At 46.6% G+C, this 23,663-nt stretch overlaps 2 protein-coding genes across 4 annotated transcripts in view; one reads left to right on the forward strand and one right to left on the reverse strand.

Annotated features, from left to right (window-relative positions):
- Positions 1-2,503: 2,503 nt before the first annotated feature.
- GTF3C4 (general transcription factor IIIC subunit 4) lies at positions 2,504-10,999 on the reverse strand. 2 transcript variants are annotated; one of them, XR_010435450.1, is made up of 6 exons: positions 10,682-10,999; positions 7,591-9,411; positions 6,049-6,179; positions 5,295-5,383; positions 4,205-4,634; positions 2,504-2,904 (listed from the first exon to the last, which is right to left on the reverse strand). XR_010435450.1 is itself a non-coding variant. In XM_064676825.1 (5 exons), exons 1-5 carry the CDS (start codon positions 10,982-10,984, stop codon positions 4,570-4,572), a joined length of 2,409 nt encoding a protein of 802 aa, XP_064532895.1. In that variant the 5' UTR covers positions 10,985-10,999; the 3' UTR covers positions 2,504-4,569. The 2 variants fall into 2 exon arrangements, 1 of the variants encoding a protein (XP_064532895.1); XM_064676825.1 differs by having other exon boundaries at positions 2,504-4,634.
- A 191-nt stretch (positions 11,000-11,190) lies between these two features.
- Positions 11,191-23,663, forward strand: part of DDX31 (DEAD-box helicase 31) — a 45,675-nt gene continuing 33,202 nt past the window's right edge. For both annotated transcript variants that reach the window (XR_010435451.1, XM_064676826.1), the window contains exons 1-14: positions 11,191-11,307; positions 12,001-12,254; positions 12,427-12,502; positions 12,918-12,961; positions 13,386-13,456; positions 13,700-13,764; positions 14,591-14,635; positions 15,920-15,961; positions 17,058-17,122; positions 17,932-18,051; positions 18,329-18,435; positions 19,162-19,397; positions 19,734-19,910; positions 22,569-22,628. Coding sequence is in view for 1 of the 2 variants with exons in the window: in XM_064676826.1 (XP_064532896.1) it covers positions 11,272-11,307; positions 12,001-12,254; positions 12,427-12,502; positions 12,918-12,961; positions 13,386-13,456; positions 13,700-13,764; positions 14,591-14,635; positions 15,920-15,961; positions 17,058-17,122; positions 17,932-18,051; positions 18,329-18,435; positions 19,162-19,397; positions 19,734-19,910; positions 22,569-22,628 (1,398 nt within the window). In the remaining variant the exon portion in view is untranslated. The remainder of the gene's footprint in view (positions 11,308-12,000; positions 12,255-12,426; positions 12,503-12,917; positions 12,962-13,385; positions 13,457-13,699; positions 13,765-14,590; positions 14,636-15,919; positions 15,962-17,057; positions 17,123-17,931; positions 18,052-18,328; positions 18,436-19,161; positions 19,398-19,733; positions 19,911-22,568; positions 22,629-23,663) is intronic.

Below are 23,663 nucleotides of genomic sequence, written 5' to 3' on the forward strand. Positions count from 1 at the left end.
CATGTCTGGGTATGGAGTCTCAGGTCAATGGTCAACCCCCAAGGGTTTGCAGCAGGCCTGAAGTGCAGAACATAAGGGTTAGCAGAACATGCTAATACTCATGTAGAACTCTCCCTCAGAAACAACTAAAACAATTGACATTCATTTAATTACTGTAAACGAAACAGCCCCTGCATGACTTTGCATAGTAAAGCCTGTTAATGCCAAAAAGGTTCAGTGGGTGGAAGGAGGAATTAGGCTTTTATAATTGGAATGCAACACTTGAAAACCAATTTGGTAACTGCACTTGATTTTATTAGCATCTGATTCTGGCAAAACAAATGTTGAGCAATGAGAAAAACAAGGTAAAGAGGAGGTGGGAAGAACACAGCAGGGATTAGATTTTACTTATTGTACAGCTTGTCTGGGTCTGGAATGGACATCTTCCATCACTCTGCTTCCCAGAGACACTTTGCAGAGAGGGCTGCTTGGAGGTTGTGCCATACCCTATATGTTATGCTGTTCATTACCTAGTTGAGCAACAAGATGTTTGTCCAACTGTTCCACAAAGTTTTGTGCCACCTGCTCCAGACACCAGATCCTTCAGTGGTGGAAGGACACTTGAACACCCCTGGACAGGAGACCCTTGTATCTCTGGCACCATCTCTGCAGGAACCCCCTGTAGCTCCTGAAAGATTTCCCTGTTCTTACCTCTCCCCTGAGGTTTGGATGCTGCTCAGGTGATGGCACCAGCCCCAGCCATTAACCCTGACCTGCTCCGTGGCTCTGAGGAGCAGGAATGGCTCTTCCTCATCCTCTCCCCAATGCCAGAGCTGTAGGTGGCACCTGAGCTTCCAGCAGTTGTGCCTGCAAGGCTGTCCTGCTTCCCAAATGGGAAGTCATAGAGGAAAGGCTCTGTATTGGAGAGATTACACTTGTACAAACAGGTCTCCTGTAAAGGGTATTTCAGGGCATAACAGTGTGATTTGTTGGCCTTCAACTAGGACTGTGTTTGCATTCAGTTCTTTTATGTCAAGAAACCCTTAATGAGGACAGAGTAAGTGGTGTTGTGTTGCTCATGATCACTGATGGTACATTAGCCTGTGGAAATCCTGGTAGATTTAAGAAAATTAGGGAGATACTTATTGTCTTTGTGCATTAGCAACCATAGCATTTCCTCTCTAGAAATATGCCACAGGATTAATAGGATGAGGAAACACACAAAAGGAAAGGGTGACTGAATGATGAAGCCGCTGACCCAGAACTGAATTGAGGTAAAAGGCAGCAATGAGGTCCCCTGTCACCACTTCCAGAGCAGGGGGTGTAATTTGGAGACAAGACTGAGTCCTCATGACCCCAAACTCCCACCTTCATTCCAAGAATGGCATCCAGCACCAAGGCACTGAGACACTGTACAATCCAGAGCTGTTCTGCTCCCACCTTGCTCCAGTTTGCCTTTCCCATGGGATGAAGGCAAGAGGTTTGATTAGGACAGTGTGAGGGTTGTTACACTGCTCCAGGAATGGGACTAACCTCTGTGTTCCCAGAACTGCACATCATGAGTCCAGGAGGCAAAAGGTCTCCTGCAGCAGCCTCAGCTGCTCACTGGGCAAAAAAACCCCGTCAGAGCAGCACCAAGGGTTAAATGTTACTGCCTGAGGTGGGCTCTGCTATTCCAGCCTGTGCTGGTTAAAAATGCACTGAGGGATGAGTGCTGGTTTAAACAAAAATGAAATCACAATTCCTGTGTACTGTTGTGAATGGGTCAGGTGAGAAGTGAAAGCTTTGTGCCAAAGGATCGCCACTGGCATGCAAAGCTGACATTGTGGGCTTTAAAATTCCCCTCTCCCTGCAGTCTGAAACCAGGTTAAATAAACTGGCAATGCTAGACTGAGTATTTACAGCCTTGAGAGACAAGGAAAATAAACATTAATGCCACCCCATTAATGTGAGGTGTGCTAAGCTTCTACATGGGAAAGCATTAAAACTCAATCCAGGGAAATTTAAGAGTTCCAGAAGTAATCACTAGGAATCAATCTGATCTGTTATCATGCTGAACCTTTGGGTCAGCCAGACTGAAAACACTTCAGCAGATCAGGATATTTTTATGGTTTCTGAGCCACTATCAAAGAAGTGACCTTTGACTTTTTCTAAGAGCACTGACGTGGTTCTGCAGAGCTCCCTCCCCTTTTCCACAGGCAGGAGAGTTTCTCAATTGGAACATTTACTGATGAGCAGGTCACGACTGTCAAGGCAAGGACTTGCAGCTTCCACTCAGAATACTTTCTCAAGCACCACAAGTAAACCACCTGTTCAGCTCATGCTGGAAATGGATGTTCTATTCCCCTCAAGCCCCGTCAGCACTGGGAAGGAGACCAGTGTTGTCCCAGGTCCCAGAGCTGGCCCCAGACTCCACACACGTTGGGTATTGAGGTTACTCTGTGTTTTACTGGATGCCATCACGAGCTACATTTCCTTTCTTTGCAGACACACTGAAGTAATTTCAATTTTCAATGCACAGCAATAAAAAACTAAACATTTCTTTAATACAATTATGGTACCACTTCCAAGGATATTTACAAACGAGGCTAATTATTTTACAGATGAATGTGCTTCTGCTGTTCTAGGCTACTGTAGTAATATTATTCTCAGCACAATCATGCTTATGCATGAGACACTGAACAGAAGGACAGCTGACTTGTTTAATGTGAGCTGAACAAAAACTCGTTCCTACTGAAGGTGAAGGAACGTTACCAAAATATGCATAGTCATTGAATCGAGGAACCAAGCACCAATCACACATGCACTGTTGGGAGACTGATGCTGTCAGGACAATTCCATGATTTCTCAACAGCTGTAGAGCACCTCCCACACAGTTAAAGTGTCAGGAATCACAAACAGGGCGACACCTCTGCCACTGATGCTCTGCAGAATGGAAATACATAAACTCAGGATTATTTGACAGTTAATGGATTGAAGTTAACAAGACAAACTGTACCAGGTAACCAGACACGTTTTGGAGGTGTTATTCCTCTAACACTGCATAGGAAGTTGAAAAAGATTCTCCTGCTCCTGGTAGAAACAGATGGCAAAGAGAGAGAGATGTTTTTTCTGATAGGACAGTCAGAAGGCAAAATAAATGTCTGGGCTCAGCCACACTACATCATTGGTGTGTTTATGAATCTCTGGATGAGGGAGTCAGGCTTATCCTAAAGGAGCCTACAAGAAAGATGGAGAGAGACTATTTACAAGGGCCTGGAGAGACAGGACAAGGGGGAATGGCTTCACACTGACAGAGGACAGGGTTAGATTGAGTATTAGGAAGAAATTCTTCCCTGTGAGGGTGGGGAGGCCCTGGCACAGGTTGCCCAGAGAAGCTGTGGCTGCCCCATCCCTGGAAGTGTCCAAGGCCAGGTTGGACGGGGCTTGGAGCAACCTGGGCTAGTAGAAGGTGTCCCTGCCCATGGCAGAAGGTGGAATGAGATGATCCTAAAGGTCCCTTCCAACCCAAACCATTCTGTGATCCATGAATAGCTTCACCAGCCTCCTTGGCCTTACCTAGAACATGTCAGCCATGGTGGGGGTTTGGTTTGGGGCATTCTCTTTGTTTGGGGTTTTTTACTGTGTTGCTGTGAAAAGACAAACTGTCAGCTGGGAGCAATTGCTTGTGTGTCAGACTTGTGTAAAATTCAATTCCTGGATGAGGGAGACTTGCAATTTAATTGAAAATAAGGTAAATTAGTAATGTTTTTGGTAACTGAGTTACACTGGAAAAGATGATTCCTGTTGGTAGAGGGTTAAGTGAAGCCAAAGGCAAATACATTGGCAAAAGCTGGGAAGGAGTTAGTTCAGAAAAAGAAAGTGGGGTAAGAGATTAAAGAGCATTGGAAATTATATATATTATTAGTGTTTAATCTAATTGCTATTAGTTTAATAATTATTACATTTAAAAATTATTTTTACTGATCCCTATTTGACCCAGGCAGCCAATATCCCCCTCCTGACTTCAATAGTGTTACAACAGTTCCGAGGCAGTTACTCTTCTAGACTTTAAGGGGAACTGCTGGAATGGCCAATTTCTTTCCTGTGGCTGTAACTGGCACGTGCTTCACTCAGCAAGGAATTGGAGCCACAAATTCTTTTGACAGTTTAATATTCTGCAGCAAGTGCCAGTGCTTGTTAAAAAGCAAAGGAAGCACTACAAGCTGAAGCCTTCTCTACCCACCAGGACCATTCCAGAGGCAGCTCCATGTTCCCGTCCCAGCTTTTGGGAAATGACACAGTTGGGCAGAAAGGACAGTTCACACTGTTCTCAACAATTCAGTTGTCAGTGTCCAGCTGCTGAGCCTTCCATGGGGTGCTCTTCCAAACCTCTTTTAAACTGGCTCTTCCAGGTGTACTCCTGTTTCTGGAGCATGGAATGGGCTCTGGACTTGAGGAGTTTCCAGAACCTCCAATGTTCTATGTACAGGGCTGTGGATGAGGTGTTCCCCCTCCAGCAGAGTCTGTGTTCCTGTGCTCTGTGTCCTTCAAGGCTGAAGGGAGCTTATGGAGTAGAGAAAATGCTTTCAGTCTTTGCAGAGCTTTTCTCTAGAACACAGGAGAGTCACAGAACGTGCAAGGTCCTTGCAATAACCTCTTGATCCATTCAGGATCTGCAAATAAGAAAACAAGTTGTTCAAAGCTGGGGGTAGAGGTGAACAGAGGAATGATACCTGAGATGCACAAAGAGGAATCCTGAACAGTTTGTATATATTCACCATGCAGGAGTAGCTGAGAATTCAGAGGGATCCAACTCCATTTCTGTTCTGAAATTTTAAGCAATGCCAGTTTAAATTCCACCTCAGCAGGAGACAAAATGAAGGTGAAACAGTCTGTGCTATATCCTTACACACTCATCTAAATACCTATATAGGAAATGAATTTAAAGGTTCACCATGGCACAAATGTACTGTTCTCATTTTCTAAACTGAAATTAGATCCTTCACATAACACAGTCCTTGGTTCCTGTTTCTTTGTCCCTCTTCCATAACTGGATGCTAATATATTCAACCTGAATATAAACTAACTGCTGTAGCATTCCAGCACAGATTGTGTTTACCCAGCTCTCATTAAAATGTGGATTTATACATCAATTTCTGCAGTCACTGATTAGTAATTAACACGTCAGACAACAGGACACTGTGAAATGCAGAGCACTAGAGCTTCACATGGTAACTGCCTGAAAGAGAAAAGCCAATGAAACTAATTCAAGCCATTTTGCAGATGAAAGTTAAAAACACCTGATCCTGCCCCTTTTGCCAAGGACAATTTACCTTCTGGGGTTGGGTGCCGTGCAATGCTGTCGTGAAGCAAACACCTCCTGTACACCAGACTCTGACAGGACTGGTAGGTCAGAAAGCACCTGTGGAAGGACAAGGCATTTTATCAATATACCACTGAAAAAGGCTTCATCATTGGCCAAAAAATTTTTAGCATGCAGGAGAGGACGGGAAAAGCTTGAGGCTCCTTAAGGCCATGAATATTTACCCAAAGTAGCACATAGTACCAGTTAGGCAAAGTTTTATCTTTGTGACAGACTACTGTCTTGCCAAGGCTTCAGGGACAATCTCAGTGAACCCCACATAGGAAGATTTAATTTTCTAGATGTTCCAGAACTTGTCTGACTTCTCAGTGTGCCTGTTTTCAACCTTTTTTTGTTTAATTGCTTTTGTTTTCAAACACTGAAGGAGCCAGAACACACCCTTCTTCACCCGATGTTCCACAAAGGATGACCTGTCCTTAATTTTCCCTTGCTTGCTTTTTCCCTGTCCTCACCTTCCCCCCACGGGGAAAAAAAAAAGATGATCAAAAAGCATTTTATTATAAAAATGCTATATTGCTAAGGAACCAAATCCAACCTCCTCTCTCTCTCTCATGGAAGAGGACAAATAACAGCCAGCAAACACTGCAGCATAGATAACATGTTTTGTGAGTTTTTACTCCAACACTAACAAGCAGTTTAGGTGAACTCTTAAAGCATGTTTAAATGATCCAGAGGAGGGTAAAACCTCCTGCAGAGCCCGTTACCTGAGCCAGATGTGCCCGTTGGAGCACACGGCCTGCTTGCGGTCGGTGAAGGGCAGGATCTCTTTGCACAAACTGCAGTGCTCTGGGAACGTCTGTTTGTTCATTTTCTTCAGGATGTGCCCAATCAGCACCTGGAACACACAGGAGTCAGCAGGGATTATAGGAACACAGCTGAGGGGTGGAAATGCCTCCCAGGGTACTGTGGTGTCAGAGCATGATACAGGAATTGCACTGAATTCAAAGAAATGAAGGTGTAAGAAACGTAACACACCACTAAGTGTTCATTTATTCTCCTCGTGTTGTCATCTCCCAAAGATTTCTGTCCCACAGTAAAGGGACACAGACCTGAAAAGCAATAATGTTAAGCTATTTTAAAAGTACTGAAGGAACTGGTATTACACCACTGACCATTACAACAATGCTTTCCCTCATGACTATCACAGTGGATGTGCTAAAAAATAATTCCTGTTCAGAAATGGATGCATGTCCTTAGCAGCCAGCTTGGAGTATAGTGGAACATTTATGTGATCAAATTTGTCTCTGATGTTTCAACAGATACAAACCATATCCTAAGGAGCTTTAAAGTGTGACAGCAAACTGAACAGATAAAATACAATCTAGAAGTCAGCTTTTAATGATTATAAAACAAGAATCTTTTTTCTAAGATAAGAAAATCAACCTCTCGAACCTTCAATTCATAGTAACTGGACGCTGTAACAACCCAGCAGTTGTGCCAGGATACTTTCCCAGTGAATTACTGATGGCCACACTTGCCTGTGATTCCAGCAGGGAGAACACCACACACATCAGTAATGGACATGTGGTTCCTTCCCCTGTCCTTCTGGATACAAAGTAAAGGCTGATTTTTAGAGTTCAAGTGATTTAAGAACTTAGGGACTGAAAAAGAACTGTTCTCTGCTCACACAAAGAGGTACAGAGACACCTGAACCTTTCTTTCTTGTCATTGAGTCTTAAGAGCCAGGAGGCTGATGCAGAGTGTTCCCACCTGTCTCAAGCTCTGGAGCTGATCCTTCCACTGAAGGCTCAGGGAGCAATGCCAAGACCTGATGTACCACCTGAACAACCACAGAGCTCAATTATAGATACTTTCAGAAATGATACTTCTGCAGCTCTTAAAACTGGAACTGCAGCATAACTGACTAGAGGAAATGCATCCAAAGTTTAGTTTTGCAGAGATGATAGATTAAATAAGCTCAGTCATGAAAACAAACATCTCTCTCAATTGGTACATGTTTTAAGTCACTGAGAGCAGCAGAACAACCTTGGTCCTCTCCCTTGTGCTGCCAAACTTCAGGCATGATTATTCTTTATTGTACCTGATCCAAAATGCACCATCTGTATTTACATTCCTTCCTACCCCACAACTTGAAGGAAGGACAATTTAAGCTGAATGCTCTGGAGGAGCTGACTGGTAAGGATGACACGATTGCACTTCTCTTTCCCACCCCAGCTGTATGTTCAGGAGGGGGGAGAAGGAAATAACTCCTAACATGGAATCCCCTGAGCACAGAGGTCACTTACTCGTGCCGTTCTGTCATCGTAGCCATCATCAGACATTAAGAAGTCACAGACTCCTCTGGTGGGAATGCTGGTGTTTTCTGTAATCCATGTGTGTAGATAAACTTCTCCCAACACCCGTTTCATGTGTTCCCGTGTCAAGTGCATTTCCACGGCCTCAATCTGGGCCTGTATTTCAAGAAGTTTTTCCTCCATTGGCTCCCGCCCTCCAGTGTCACTTGACTGATGGAGAGAATCCTCTGCAGTGTCATCTAAGTCCACACCTTTGCCTGTGTCACACAGGCTTTGCTTGCTGGCTTGTTTTGAAGTTCCTTCCTCTTGATCATCCTCAGTGCTGCCCATCCCAGGGGAATCCGAGATCAAGATTTTGGCATCCTCGTGTGAAGGTCTCCACGTGGCCTCTGAGGGAGCTTTCTGCATGGACTGATACAAAATCCTCAGGAGAAACAGCTTAAACCTCCAAAAGTAAGTGGAACCACAGCTCTCAATCTTATTATCCAGTGCCTCCTGTAAGAACTGAGGAATGTGCTTGTCCTTCAGAATTTTCCAGCGCACAAGATCCGTCAGGTCCACCTGCCGGAAAAGGTTCTGGACAGAAGATTCCAAGAGCTGTGCAGCCGCCTCCTCGAAGGTTTTGAGGGTGACAAACTGAACCTGGTAGTTCTTGTTGACGGGGTGCAGCCCGTTGGCCATGCCCTCGGTTGTGATGACCGCCAGGTACGCCCCGCACGGGCTGACAGCGATTCCATGAGTCCTGACGGAGCCAAACACCTCCGAGAGCTTGATCAGCTGGTGCTCAAACTTCAGAGCCACGTCTGTGAATATGGGGATGAGCTGCCTGACCTTCCCGTCGCTGGAGCAGGTGTACACCGTGCCGTTCTGCTTGTCTGCCGTCATGGACACGATGGGCAGGGAGTGGAGCCCCGTCACGTGGGAATTGTGGACCTTCAGGCCCGCCTTGGAGATCAACAGGAGGCACCAGAACACGTAAGGGCCCCTTGCAGCCACCACCAAGCTGCAGCTGCACTTCTGGTAGGGGTGGTAGAGGGGGATACATTTGATGCTGTGCACGGGCAGCTGGTCCATCTCCTGCCACAGCACCACGGGCTGCCTGAGTGTGAAGTAGCCCTTGACCGCCTTGAGGTTGACGGGGAGGATCTTAACGGGGCCGTACGCGCTGCCCACGATCAGCCCGCTCATCTTCCGGTTGTTGTGCTCGTATTCCCACCAGGACAACACGCTGGGGGAGCTTATCCCAGACTCTATGGTGTTGCAGGAAGTAATGGATTCCTTCCCCAGGAAGGGGAGCTGGAACTGCCACACGGCGATGTTGCCGTTCTCGAAGAGCACAGCCAGGAGCACGCTCCCCACATCCCGGCACTCGTTGTTGTGCTTGACCTGCTGGGTGGTGCAGGTTCCCGACCACTCCATGCGCACGGGGGCCTGCATGCTGTGCCGCCGCTGGAACTCCGGGAAGTCGCCCAGCTCCCCGCAGGGAGTGTCGGCCTTGCAGAGTTTGTAGCCGGCCTCGAACAGGCGCTCCCCGTAGAGCTCGGTCAGGTCCACCAGCTGCACCCACTGCAGCCGGTTGAGGTTGGCGTGGATGGTCAGCCGGTTGTCCATGGTCAGGGCGGCCAGGAGGCACCTCCCGTTGGCGTCACAGCCCAGAGGGGACCAGCTGGAATATTTGAACCCCCTCATGGGTGTCAGGGACTTCCCCTCGGGGTTGAACACTCGGTCCAGCATGAACGTCTGGCTCACGGTCGGATCCACGGAGCTGGCAAACTTCTCCTTGCACTCAGCCACCTCCTTTTTGGGGCCGACCTACAAGACAACAAAAAGAACTATTAAAATGATTGTACAACTAATTTTTTAGCAATGCTCTCTTGGAATTGATTCCCACTTGAAACAGAGCATCCTGTACGACAACCTACCCTACATCATTGCAATGGTTAATTAAGGTCACTCCTAAAGGTTTCAGCCTCATTAATGCCCTGATGAACTTGTAGGAATTTGTATTGTTTTGACTCTCAGCTTTTGAATTTTTTTCTCTGCTGAATCAAAGAGCCTGTTTTCATACTGCTGTATAATATTTAAAGTGTAAAGCACTCAGTATTTCAGCTCTTCCATGTTCTTAGCATTGTTTCGGAACATGAAACCAGATCCACAATAACGGAATTATTATTTAATAAAATATTCACCCAGACTTGCCAACTTTGTAAAAAATCAAGTACTCCTCTGAAGGACAAAGCAACCCCTGCTGCAAAAATCCTTCAGCTTAGGCAGCAAACTAAGGAAGATTCCTCCTTAAAATTGTACTGAAGTAACTGCACTGGAGCTCAAGTGATTCTTAGAAAAACCACAGAACTTTAGAATCCCTGAAACCTCCTCAATACTGGATCATGTTTCCCCTGGACATCACTGGGATAGGTTTTTTTTCTCTCCTGTGCTTTTAAAACACATCAACACATGAGATCCTGCAGAAAGTTGTGTGGAGAAGGGGCAGCTCTGTGGTGGCTCCCCAGGAGGGGGATCAGGATCCCAGAATGGGTGAGGCTGGAAGGGACCACAGTGGGTCATCTGTTCCATTCTCTGCTCCAGCAGGGCCATCCCAGAGCACATGACATAGGATTGTGTCCAGGTGGCTCTGGAATATCTCCAGTGAGGAGATTCCACACCCTCTCCGGGCGACCTGTTCCTGTCACTGCACAGTGAAGAAGTTCTTCCTCGTGTTCAGGTGGAGCTTCTGGGGCACCAGTTTCTGCCCATTGCCTCATGTCCACGTGGTTGGCAACACAAAGCAAAATCACAGGATCAATTAGGTTGGAAAACACCTCAGAGATCATCGAGTCCAACCTGTGACCCAACACCACCATGGCACTAAGTGCTACGATCCACTCTTTCCTTAAACACTTCCAGGAATGGAGTCTCCTTCACCTCCCTGGGGAGCCCCTTCCAGTGTGTAATGACCCTTTCTGTGCAGAAATCCCTCCTGATGTCCAACCCCCGTCTCCATCCCCGTGGCACCACACCCCCTCCTTTATATATTCACATACACTAACGAGGTGCCACTGAGGCCGTGCCGGGCGCTCACCTTGAGCAGGCAGGCGGTGGCGGGCGCGGGCACGGCGGTGCGGTGGATGACCATGTCCTGCCCGCCGCTGTGCACGTCGCTGAGCTGCTCCAGCACGGCGATGCTGCGGGCCGTGCTCACCGACACCCGGTGGTCCTCGGACCACGCCAGCGGCTCCAGGCCGCTGGCGCCGTGCTGCAGCCGCACCGCGGGCTCCCGCCGCACGGCCGTGAGGCGGAACCCGGCGCTCGCCGCCGCCGCCGCCTCCTCCGCCGCCACCACCTCGAGCCTCAGCGGCGGCTCCTCCCGCCCCGCCGCCGCCATGTTGCCACCGCCTCTCGGGCCACGCGCATGCGCCGCCGCCGAAGCCCCCCCGGGCGGGCCCGGCCTGGGGCTGTCCCCTCCTCTGCCTGCGCGCCCCGCGGGGCCCGGGCCCGAGTAGAGGGGGAGCGGGGAGACCCCCGAGCTATCTGCGGCGCTGAGGAGTAGGGAGGGGGTGACGGGAGGGCTTCGGTACCCGGAAGGGGGAGCGGGGCTCGCTGCCGCCCTGCCTTCACGGACCGGGCCGGGCGAGGGGCGGCCCCGGGGGCCTACGGAGGAGAGGGAGGGACATGGCGGCGGGAGCGGGGCCGCGCGGGATCGGCGCGGTACGAGCGGGGGAGCGGGAACTGCGGGACAGTGCGGGACACGGGACACTGCTGGACACTACAGAACGCAGGGCGTGGGAACTGTGCGGGACATGGGACCGTGCGGGACAGGGGATACGGCACACTCCGGGATACAGGACGTGGGACGCTGCGTGACACTGCGGGGCACGGGACTGTGCGGGACAGGGGAGCCTGCGGGACATGAAACACAGGACACGAGACCCCGACCGGCCCGGGGATCGGGGCCTCAGCGTCCGACAAGTTGTTAAATGGGGCTTTTGGGTCCCCCCGCAGCAGAGGCTCGCAGGGGCTCCCCGGGTCGCGGTTTCGGGGTCGGGCAGGTCCGAGCTCGCCCGAGCCCCGCGGGTGGGCTGCGGGGGGACAGCCCAGCCCTGCCTTCACCTATTACCGGCCCGTGGGTGATGCTCCCCCAGCTCTCTCTGCCTCATCCCCGGATGCTTTAAAATGCTGCCAGAGAGGGGAAGTCTTATACTTTCAAGAAATTTTCTAATTGTGGGTGTGCTGTGAGCTGCAAGAATAGGTGCTTTGTTTTGAGGAAAGAAGCATTTCTTTAATCATGGAGTGGGAGATTCCAAAAATAAGGGCTCTGTGGGCTGGTGTTTGTGCTCCCCAGGATATCACGTTGTTAATTGTCGGTCATTAATGACTCTGGTTTGTTTGTTCATGTTGAAGCAACCCGGTGCTCTGAAGAGGAAGCTCCAGTCACCACACGGAAACCCACCTGAGAAACGCCCACGGAAACCATCCCTGAACACCTTCAGGAAAGGTGCCACAGAGGCTGACAGGAGGGGGAAGGGGAATCCACCACAAAAGCCAGTTTCCAAGAAGCAGCTGACTGACAACCGAAATGAAAGCCAGAAGAGCAGACCTTTCATTAAGACGTCCAGCCTGTTCAAAAACAACCCAGATATCCCAGAAATTCACAGGTATTTGAGACAAATGGGAGGGGAAAAAAAACCCTTTCAATGCCTTGATAGTCAGTGTCTCGAATTCTTGCCCTTGCTTGGTACTGTAGTTTCTTTGCTGTTTGTACAGAATGCTGATGTATAATTTTTAACCCCACTGTGTGCTTTGTTTGCTTTGTTTCCCCTGGCTCAGAAAAGCAGTGCAGCAGGTGCAAGAAAATGTTTTCACTACGGATTCTTTCAGACAGTTAGACCTCCATCCTCATCTGGTGAGTGGCAGGGAGGCTGCACAGTTCAAAACATGATTTTTTTGGTGGGGAACAGATCAGAGAGCTGAGAGAGGCACCTTTATTCATGGTGACCTGGACAGGGTTGCCAGTACTTCACCTGATTCTGTTACAGTCTCTCAGCTCAAGGTGCTGGCCCCTGACCTGACCCAAACACAGTCCCAGCACCTTCACTGCTTGCAGCTGTTATACCAAAAAAACCCCAGAAAACCAGCAGTGGTGTAATTCAATTAATTAGAAGAACTTTAAGGACATGAGAACTTTATATTTGGTTGCCCTGTACCAGTTATATAGAGAATAAATATCAGTCTTCTAGTTTTTGCCTTTGTGCTACAAAAAAATGACAAAAGGAACAGTTTGAGAATTAAGCCTTTACTGCTCTTTGTTGTCTCTCTAGATCTCCACCATAAACACTGTCCTGAACATAAGTAGCATGACCAGGTAAGCAAATAAATATAAAATCTTTGTGCTTCACTGCCCATTAAAGCCAATCATCTGTGACTGTTTCATTATATGTAATTGGTTTGTGAAGACCACAGTGCCTGATGTCCCATTTGCTTTGGGGTTTGTTGCTTCCAAAGTTTGGGATGGGAAATAACTTGTTGGTTACTCAGCAGGTCACAGCTGAAGGTGGAACCTGGGAGTCCTGCCTTCTAGTTTGGTCCTTGAATCATAAAACCTGATTTGAATCGATCACATCTGATGCCTGTCTAATGGCTTTGCTTGGAAGTCACCTCAGCTGATGTAGCCACACAGCAGAGATGAATGTGTGGAATTTGGGGGAAACAGAAGCTGCATAGGAAAGCTGTTGGCTTCTATCCTCTGTCTCATTTGTATTTCCTCACCTGTTTGGTTTGTCACACAGTGTTCAGAAGCAAACAATTCCTGTGCTCCTGCAAGGCAGAGATGCTCTGGTGAGATCTCAGACTGGCTCAGGTCAGTATTGAATTGTCACTCTCCTTCCTTAGGGCATTTTAACTGGATCCCAAATACAGAACTTAAACCTCACATTCCCAGTACAGCTCATACAGTGCCAGGCTGGGAAGGCTGGTGGGGGCCAGGCTCTGAATGCAGTTTAAGAATGGTGGGACAAATGGTGCTTTAATTTGCTGAAGTGCTGTAATTGCCACGTGGTTTTCTTTTGATGGAAAGTTTTCTGATTTTCTCCCTTTCAAAAAGGTAAAACTCTTGCCTATGGGATTCCACTTGTACAGTCTTTGCAAGGAATGGAATCCAAAATACAGGTAGGTGCAACAGGATTAAATATATTTGCTTTTGATAATAAGATTAATAAAAATAAAATCCAGCTCTTGTAGTCATTGCTGTCTCTTCTTGATGTAGAGATCAATCAGTGTGTCTTCCTCTTTATTTGTGCATGTGATGTGTGTGACCCTCCTGTTCTCTTGAGACACAGCTGATCCAAGATCAATGTCACCCATTCCCCATTGCTCCTTGGAGCAGGGTAAACTGCAAATAGGCTGAATTATCAGGTTTGGAGAAGGTAGAGTGCAGGAGAGACAATGGTCTGGAGGTTGGGAGAACTGAAAACAGAGCTCACTACCTTGTCTTTAAGATTAACTAGTATTTGACATGGAGCGAGATTTGATAATTGCTCCCAGTTTGGATCATGTGGTTGACCAGGAAATGTTGCTGCAGATCTTCCATCTTTTTATGGAAAGAGATCATCCTGACTTACAGGTGGAAGTGTTTCCAAGCCATCCTAGGCAGTTACTTTCTGCAGGTGTTACCTGTAGGTTGTTGCTGTGCATCAAACAGGAGAGTGTTTGTGCAGCTCAGAAATACAAGAGTGAAACAATGTGTGTGTGGAATAAAATGTTGGGTTTGACTGTGAGCAGGTTCCCAGGAGGGAAGAGAAGCCAATACAGGATTGATAGGTGAAAGACTTGATTTTTTAAAAAATCTGGGAGGTGGGAATACCCTAAAATGTTGTGTACAAACTTGTACTAAAGCCCTTCAGAACTCTCTATGTTGTCTAAGAGCTGTGAGGTGTGGAAGGGCTCTGTTTCTCAGTGCTACATTCTTAGAGGACCTGACCTTGTGTGTTTGCAGCGCAGTGATGGCCCTTATGCACTTGTACTCGTCCCAACAAGAGAGGTAGGTGGCCTTTTTCCTTCTGAATCTGAGTGTTTGAACACTGATTTTTAATGTGGGTCCACCAGGGAAGGGGAACTCTAATGCTCCCCACGTTGGGAAATGTTCTCTGTCCTTTTGCTGGGATCTTGCCCTCACAGGAAGAGCGTTGTCACTGTTGTTCAGTGCCACACCAGAGTAAGGGAGAAGGAATTTCTAAGTTTTCCTTGTGAATTGTGAAGCCTGCAGAACCTCTCTAGCTCAGTGCATGCCTTGTGCCTAACTCACACAGGGGGAGTGAGTAAAACCAGTGAAATCAGCTTTGCAAATGTGCAGGTTTATACAAACAATTCATTTTTAAAGCTGTTCTTTCAAATCCACAAGTGAATGCTGAAATTGAGGCCTCCAAGAGTTGGTTTCTCCACTGAACTCTCCTCTATTTCATTTATATTATTTGCAATTGCAAAGGCAATGTCAGAGGAGGGTATCAACCTTTTTAATTTTTTGTATGACAAATGATAATAACTTCCATGTGGAGAACGTACTGCAGGTGTCTCATTTGGGGCACAATATTTTATGCAACCTGCAGTGCAATCTCTCTGCTCAGTTCCATGAAAGGGGAAGGCTCTAAAGCTATTTAAATTTTTACAGCAGCAACTTACTGCCTCTCAAGGATGCTGTGTGAATACTAAGCTTGGAGGAAACTGTGTGTAAGCTTGTTTAAAGGGCTGCCATTGAGAGCGCTTAGGAAGGTAATTTGTAATTACAATTGTTGTTACTTTGTATTGGAAGCAATGGCTTTCCTTGAGAAAGGAAATGCAGGGATAGGAAGTTCCAGTGGTGTGATCACACCGTGGGTCAGGGGAGGGGACAGTGTGGGCTGCCCTGACTGCCAGAAGATAACTAAACTCTGAGCTACATTTCCCTTTCATGGTGGTTTTCTTCCAGAATTTGTGCCATTTTCCCTTTTACTCCTCCAGTGGAGCAAATTCTCCTGTGCCTCCAGCTTGTTTTCTCCCAGGGGCATCCACAGAATCCAGCAGAGTTCTTTCCTGTCCTGAGAGCTGGCTTGTGGGGCTGAACCATGGAGAGGGTTTTGAGCAGGCCCAAATATAATAAGAGAGGGATTATTCAAGAGAAAAAATTAATAAGCAGCTTCTAAAAGAAAAATTAAGGATGTATTCAAAATTCTGATGATAGACATAACTAGATTAGCTTACAGATTTTTGAGCCATAGGGACTTGTAGTCCAGTTTTGTGGTCCAGAGAGACTTTATCAGAGCTCATTTTCTTTTCTTGGTTTCCATAGCTTGCACTCCAAAGTTTTGATACAATGCAGAAACTGCTCAAGGTAAGAATTCAATGCTCTGTGTTCTTCCTATTCCTTGAGCCTCATGCTGCAAGAGGCTAAGCAAATTTCAGTTCCTGAGAATTCAGCTGGATGTTTTAAGGAAATCCAGCACCTGGCAAGATGTATAGTCCTTAAAGATAAATGTGTTTAAGTGCATGATTCCCCTGTGGCATGTTTTAAACTATTACATGAGCAATTAAGTGATTAATTATGGCACCTTAGTTGCACATGTTTTGATAAACAGGAGTAGTTGATTTTCAGAGTGATTTGTTTTTAGAAATCCCTTTCATTGTTTCAGTCTGAGTTATGAATGGAGACTCTCTCAGTGACAATGAAACTAATACTGGCCAGATGGGTTTCAGATGGGGAGCAGAACTTGGTGAACTGCTTTGCCAACTGAATGACTGGAGAAATGAGAAGGCTTTTAAAATCATTAAGTGATAGTGCTTTCCTTTTAATTGAGGCAGAGTATCTTACCATGGGGCCACAAGGTATCTAAGTTGTTTATCTCACCCCTATTCCTGCTCCCTCTTCTTTTTTTTTTTTCCTTGAAATGATGAGACTTCCCAAGCCTTTTTTTAGTGCTGGAATTACCAAGTAAGATTTTGTTGTGTCATGCTTGAATTTAAAGTACTTCAGTCTTTTTCCATAGTAATTAGGAGTTATTATAGTGAACTTTTGATGTCCTTCAGAGGGTGAAGTCTGGTCAGTCTGGGCTGACCCCCTTTAGCTTTTCTTACATATCATGTGTAGTAACCCTGAAATCCAGTGTGTAAACTGTCATGATCTAAAAGGAGTTTTAGATCATGATCTGACTGGCCCTTGGAGGGGCTGCATAACTGGAGGGTGTGATGTGATTATGTCAGTACCGAGGGAGAAAAAAGCAAGTTGAGCTGCTCCTGACACAATTCCTGTAATGCCAACTGCTAATGCCAACTTGCTTGGATATCTTCCTTACTTTAAACCTTTAAACTTTAAACCTTAAAACTTTAAACCTTTAAACCATGCTGCTATCAGCCCCCAGTCCCCATGTTTTCATTAGACTTTGTCTCTTTATTAAGAGAAATCAGTACTGGTCTTGTTTTCCTTCCTGTAGCCATTTACCTGGATTGTGCCTGGAGTGCTAATGGGGGGAGAAAAGAGAAAATCAGAAAAAGCCAGGTAGGAAGCCAACTTCTTAAATTGTATTTTGGATCCTTCTGCTCTACAGTGTCTTTATCTGTTACTCATGTTCTGAGTGTTTTTCTTACTGGGAGAGAGGATGGTGAGCTTGGATCAAGCTGTGATCCCTCTGGATCCTACACAGACACTGTGACTGGGTCAGCAGGAAACATTCACTTCCCCCAGTTGGATCTGTTTCTAAAATGTTGATGAGCCTTCTGAGAAGATGATCTCTTCTGTCAGTATTTTTTTTTCCTCTTCTGACAAACTCCTGTATTTGCTTACCACCGAGTGCTGCCTACAGTATTTGTTGTGGGGGAAATTGCTTGCTGGAAAAGAGATTTCCTGGTGTTAAAAATCCCTTCCTTTTCCCTTTTTAAAAATTGAATTGTAAGCTGGTAATCCAAAATGGAATTTTCATTTCTCTCTATATAAGCATACACAAAAAGAAGTTTACTCTTTGCAGTAAAACAAGTACTCAATTAGAAAGGAAAATCTAGCTTGGGTGTATTAGATTTTTTTAATATTGATATTTCTTCCCACCCTGTCCTTCTCACTGAGTATGCCTTTGAGCATCAGAGTATCAGTGATGATCAAGAATAAATTTTAACTGTGCAAGAAATTTCAGTTTTAATCAGTGAGAAAGCACAGTCCCTGATTTTACTGTGGCCCTTTTTCCCCTCTGTAAGTTCCAGTTCCTCACTCTGGCTTCCTATTCCAGAGTTACTGGTAACTTATGTGTTTTGGGGTTTTTTCTTTCTTTGTCTTACAGGGATTTTCTTTTTTCTTTTGTTTTTAAATCTAAACAGATTACGTAAAGGGATAAATATCCTCATTTCCACCCCTGGTCGCCTGGTTGATCACATCAAGTCCACAGAATGTATTCATTTCCGTCACACTCAGTGGCTCATTATTGATGAAGCAGACAGGTAAACTTCCAAGTGTTTAGATATGGAAAATAACTAATATGGCCTCTGCATCATAGTTCACTAAATATTAAAAAAAAAAAAGTACCACAGAAAGCATGATCTTAAGCCATTCATGCTCAGTGGCCTCAGCCAAGCACCAGATGTCTGGGATTAGGAAGAAATACCCGCTTTGGACAGATTGTTGTACAATTATTCATTGCAAAGATGTCATGTAGTATTAAGACTTTCTCCTCGTTCCTTCCTACAGCACTTTTTATCCCCTCTGCTGTTTTTGTAGGATCCTGGACCTGGGCTTTGAGAAGGATGTGGCTGTGATACTCAACACTTTAAATGCCCACAGGGAGACACGTCAGAATGTCCTGCTGTCAGCCACCCTCACAGAAGGTGGGTTAGACACACTCTTTTAGCTGAATAATGCACAGGCAACTGCAAAATACTTGGTTGAGTCTGACTGTTACAGCCCAGTTTGAAGCTTTTTGCAGAAGTGGAATAATGCCTGTTCATTTCTTTGGCTTATGACACTTGTCCTTCAGTACTGGAATTGCTATCAGTGTATATATTTACATGGTCCTTACATATGTCTCCCAAATTTGAGAGCAAAGCCACCTGGAAAGCACTGATTGGATTCTTTGCTCTGCAAATGCAGAATTGAGGCAGAAAGCTGATGACAAGAGAGCTGTTGTGTGATTTGCTCTGCATCATCCAAGCACTCAGTTCCTTAGGGCAGGAGTTGAGCCAGGCCTCATGACTCCTGCACTCTTGAGAGAGTGAAGATTTGTTGGTTTTTTTCCCACACACACATTTAAAACCAGGACTGCCAAATGCTGTCTGTCTGTAAAGACATTTATGTGCTGTGAAATAGCACAGTTGGCTGAAGTAGTGTCTTGTGAAGGTTTTGGTGGAGTCAACAGCAGCTAAGCCTGGTAAGCCCTGCTAAGTCTGAGGCTTGTGGAGATGTTCTGTCAGTGGCATAGGCATGGCTCACTGGGTCCTTGCCCTTCACTCCTTTTCACTGGAATTGTGTGAATTGTTTGGTGTCTGTGAACACATCCTCACACCCCAGACTGGAGCAGGCTGGGCCTCATGTGTTTCTCACTTTGTGTGGTTCAGGAGTAACTCGACTGGCCGATATCAGTTTGAATGATCCCATCAGCATTTCCATAGCAGATGAAATCCAGAAGGTGCTCAAACCAGCATCACAAAAGGATAGAGAAGCCAGTAGTTCATCGAACTGCACGGAGCAGGAAAACTTTGCTGTTCCAGAGAAGCTCAAGCAGTATTTCGTGATGGTCCCCAGCAAACTGAGGCTTGTCACATTAGCAGCTTTTATCCTTGGGAAATGCAAGGTGAGATTCTGTTTGCATTTATATTACTAAGTAGCCCTTTCCCCTTTCCAGCTCCTTTATCTGTTCCTCTGTTGAGGACAGCATGGATTAGATCCAGGGCTTTGAAGTACATCTTGAACCACAAGAGAGCTGAGGTGCTGTTGTGTCTTTTGTACTGGCAGTGAGATGTGTACTCACACTTCCTTTGTGAGCTCACTATTTGGTGTCAAACTCTGTGATCCTTTTTCTGTGTAATTATATCCCCAGAAGTGTAAACCACTGGGATCTTTTAGTGATCAGGGAATTGGGGGAGTCCTGTGGAAGTGATCATGTGCAATTCTCTTGTTTTTCGTGCAGTTTGAAAAACACCACAAGATGATCATCTTTTTCTCCAGCTGTGAACAAGTGGAATTCTACTATGATCTCCTTGTAAAGGTCCTTGCAGGAGGGCCAGAGTTGGAACAACCTGGGCATTCATCTCCCTCCTCCGTGTCCTTACAGTTTCTCCGTCTGCACGGCGACATGGAACAGGAAGTAAGCATTCCCAAAACGTCAGGATACGCAGTTTTATTCCTTATTCCCTATGATTTATTATGTGGCTATTTTGGGGAAGAGGGCAGAAGAGAGGACAGAGAGTCATTTCACCTCTAGGGGCCTCACTCTTCCATCTGCTAATGAGACTAAGGATATTGTCCCATTTCTGGGAAGTACCTTGGTAGCTGTATCTAAAAAGCACAGCTGAAGAGGCAAGAGGTGTTATTTCAGCAGGCTGAGGCAGCCTTTCTCTATTCCCAGTGGGTGCACTTAAACCATTTATATCCTGTGGTCACAATGTCCATTATGACCTGTGGTTCTCTCTCATGCAGTCCAGACAGACTTTTAATGCCAAAGGAAAACCTTGCCCAAGCCCTGAAACATTACCACCTAATAGGTTGCCCCCATTAGATGAGGATGGAGCAGTTTGGCTTTGGTTTTGAAGAACACTGTCTTGACAGATTGCTCCTTTCCCTGGATGGAATAATAGCAATACAACAATGATTACCTCAAAATAGGTTTGGGTTCTAGTCAGATAGGCCTGAGTGAAGAGGTTGGAGCCCTCTCAGAGAGCTGAGGGCCAGGAGAAGAGTGTCAAATGAGCTGTCACTATAGAGTTCCCCTGAGTAGCTGAGAGACCTCCCTTGGAAGTTCAGCCCCGATCCTGCCCTTGGTCTGTGATGGAGAGAGTTGCCACTCTACTCTGAGCTGCACAGCAGAGATGGTAAATGAATAGAGCTCTTCTGATGAAGCAAGAGGTGAAGAGCCATTGTTTTTCTCACTCATTCCCATCCTGTGGAGACCAGAAACATGTGCTTTGCTGTCCCTGCAGTCTGGCCTTTCCTCAACCTGCCTGCCTGAGCAAGTGAGCAGGCCTGGTCTGGCCCAACTCTACCCTGACCAGCTGTTAAGCCAACAGAACACCACTAAGTAGCTGGCACCAGGGGAAGGGTTTTGCCTTTTTAGTACCCAGTGTGTAATTAGTGCTTGATGTCTTCAAATTAAGAGCATTAATGGAGCTAAATTGTGGATCCCATATGGTACTGCTGAGCACGGCTGCTGTCATTGTCAACAAGATACAGCGTGCTCTCTTCTTTAATTTTTGTCAGCAGAGGGTTCAGTGTGTAAGCAAGGGCCCAAGTTTCCCTTCTTTGTACCTCTAGCTGGGAGTGAAGTGTGTGAGGTTTCTTCTGTATCATCAACATAACAGGCCATTCGCTTACCTCCCAGCCAGAACTCTGGGAAGGAAGGTTTGAAACATGGAACAAGGATGTTTTGGGAGGAGGGCACAGAAAGGAAAGGGGTTTGGTGTTTCTGAGGCCAGAGAAGACCTAAGCTCTGAAAAGCAGAAGAGCAAATGGAACCAGATCAAGGGATTGTGTGTGTGCAGTTGTTTCCCACAACTGCAGAGGGGGAGTGTAGGTGCAGAGGTGGTACTGGTGAGCAAAGACCAAGTGCTGCTGAGGCCTTTGGTTATTAGTGCTCAGAGACTGTCTTGTCAGACAGCAGATATCATTGGGATGTAATGTGAGTTGGGGAGTCAGTTTTTGTGACTTTTATCCAGTTAAAAACAGCCCCCAAAGTTGTCAGCTAAGCTGACAAGAGTGTGCTTGGGATGGTTTGGGGACTGGCAAAGCAGGAGGCTTCTGAAGGTAACTGAGGAGCTGTACTGAGTTCCTGCAGTTCTGGGGCTCAGTGGCTCAAAGACTGCTGGTGGGATAATTTGGGATCTGGGGGCTGTGGCTGGCCCTGCCTGGGGGCCTGAGCCCATATTGGAAGTGGGGGCTGCAGGAGTTCTGCTGGTGCAGCCCCGTGATGGGGACAAGGCTGGGGAGCACCTGCCTCTGAAACCCGTGGGAAGGAACAGCCTCTGTCCCAGGGTCTGCAGCCTGTTGGTGGCTTTTGCCAGTGTGAGGGAAGGGCTCAGGGAGGGTGCCCTGGGAGCTGCCTGGAGAGCCCAGGAGTCCTGCCTGCTTACCCCCTTGGACAGGGGGTTCTGGCCAAGCTCTCATCTCTCCAGCCCTATTACTCTAAGTCTTGTCCCACAGCAGTTCACATGAGCAGCTGAGCGTCACTGATACTTAATAACCCCCGAGTCAGTGCAGGGCTGTCTGCACGGCCCATTGGGCACATGATGAGCCTGATCTCTTGTGATGTGATTATATCACTGTGTCAACAAAATGGGCTTATCCTGCCCATCGTGTGACTGGACAGACAGCAGTGAACATGTCCAGCTTTTCCTTGCACTCACAAAAGCCTGTGTTGCCCACACAGTGTGCCAGTGCTTCTGCTGGTGCTGCCTAATCCTTTGTGGATCCCCTCTCCATGTAAAACTGTTCCTGCTTTTTGGCATACACAGGCTGTGCTTCTGTGCAAACCATGGAGGTGTTGGCTGCTTTGTTTTGACCAAATGCATCCAGCCTTCCCCAGACACTGTTCCTTCCTGCCTGGGATCATACCTGTGTGCCACAGATTTTTTTTTTTTCCATTTGCAGGAAGTCTTACTGGAACTCATGAGGCCAATTCCTTTGCTTTTGAAGCTGTACATGATCTAGTGAACAACACACAGTTGTTAAATTGTTATCTTAGCTAATTTGCTTTGTCTTTGATTGCAATCTGCATAAGCAGTCTTTTAATTTTTATTTTTCAATCTTCTAGGAAAGAACAGAGGTCTTCCAGGAGTTCCTAAAATCCAAGACCGGGGTCTTGCTTTGCACTGTAAGTAACTTGGAGTCCCTTTGCAGCTCCACACTAATGGGCCTGTCTGATCTCTAATGGTAGACCAGAGGATTTGGCACTGAGCTCTGATTCCAGCTCTGTCTGACCTTGAGGAAAGTCATCTCCTTTTTCTGCATCTCATGTGTTAAGTAAGGACTGGGGCCCTCTTTGCAAACTGTTATATGATCTTTTGCTGCAAGGTACCATGCACAGATGTCTTATACAGAGGCCACTAAGTATTTTGCATGGCCTTATGTCTGGAAAAATCCGTTCATTTGAAGCTGGAGCCTTGCCCTCTGCATGCAGCCAGTAGAATGCAATCCTGATTTGTAGCATCCCCCATAACTGCCAGAAAAATTGGATGCAATGTGATATTTCCCATCTTAATAACTACCCAAGGGTTAAAACCAAACACCTGCAGGGGTGGAAGGGGAGCCCAACCAGAGAAGGGGGTCAATGCAGATGCACATACTCTGCTGCTCTCCACGCCCTGTGCCCTTCAAGCTTCTTCCAGGGGCGCTGAGGGAGAATTTCTTGTCCTCTACTGAAGTTTGCTGGCACCCTTGTGTTGTGGTGGCACCTTCCCCTCTCGTTGCTGACCTGTGGGTGCCACAGCCTGCTGCAGTGGTGCAGAAGGCTGCACGATTTGCTCTCTAATAGTGGCAGCTGTTGATCTGCAAACGTGTGAATCTTGGCGATTTCTACCCACCGCAAACCTGTAAATTACAGCGATCGGGAGTAATTAGAGCTGAGAAACCCTCTCCAGCTCTGAAATGACTCCTCTTCTTGCAGCACAGTGTTCTTAAAGGAAACCAGTTGCAATTTTGTTCAGAGAGTAGGGGCTGGATTTTTCTCTTATTTTTATGCCTGCAGTTCAACCCAGGACTGCCATGTGTATAGGAGTGTTTGATTTAGCATTGCCAAATTATATATTGTATTATATCACCTCTAAAATGGTACTTGTTACATGCTAGTCCTGCTCCTGCTTGTGTGCAGGACCTTTCAGTGGTTTGATCAAGGTCAAAATGCATCCTT

The sequence above is a fragment of the Pseudopipra pipra genome, chromosome 20 (genome assembly GCF_036250125.1).
Source record: "Pseudopipra pipra isolate bDixPip1 chromosome 20, bDixPip1.hap1, whole genome shotgun sequence".
NCBI classification, from domain to species: domain Eukaryota; kingdom Metazoa; phylum Chordata; class Aves; order Passeriformes; family Pipridae; genus Pseudopipra; species Pseudopipra pipra.

Excerpts from the sequence above, each read along its gene's own strand:
- GTF3C4 (XM_064676825.1), bottom strand. The coding sequence starts at position 10,984 with ATGGCGGCGGCGGGGCGGGAGGAGCCGCCGCTGAGGCTCGAGGTGGTG. Across the intron at positions 6,180-7,590 it reads ACGATGACAGAACGGCACGA|GTGCTGATTGGGCACATCCT; the intron begins GTAAGTGACCTC and ends TGTGTGTTCCAG. Across the intron at positions 4,635-5,294 it reads ACGGCACCCAACCCCAGAAG|ATCCTGAATGGATCAAGAGG; the intron begins GTAAATTGTCCT and ends TCTTATTTGCAG.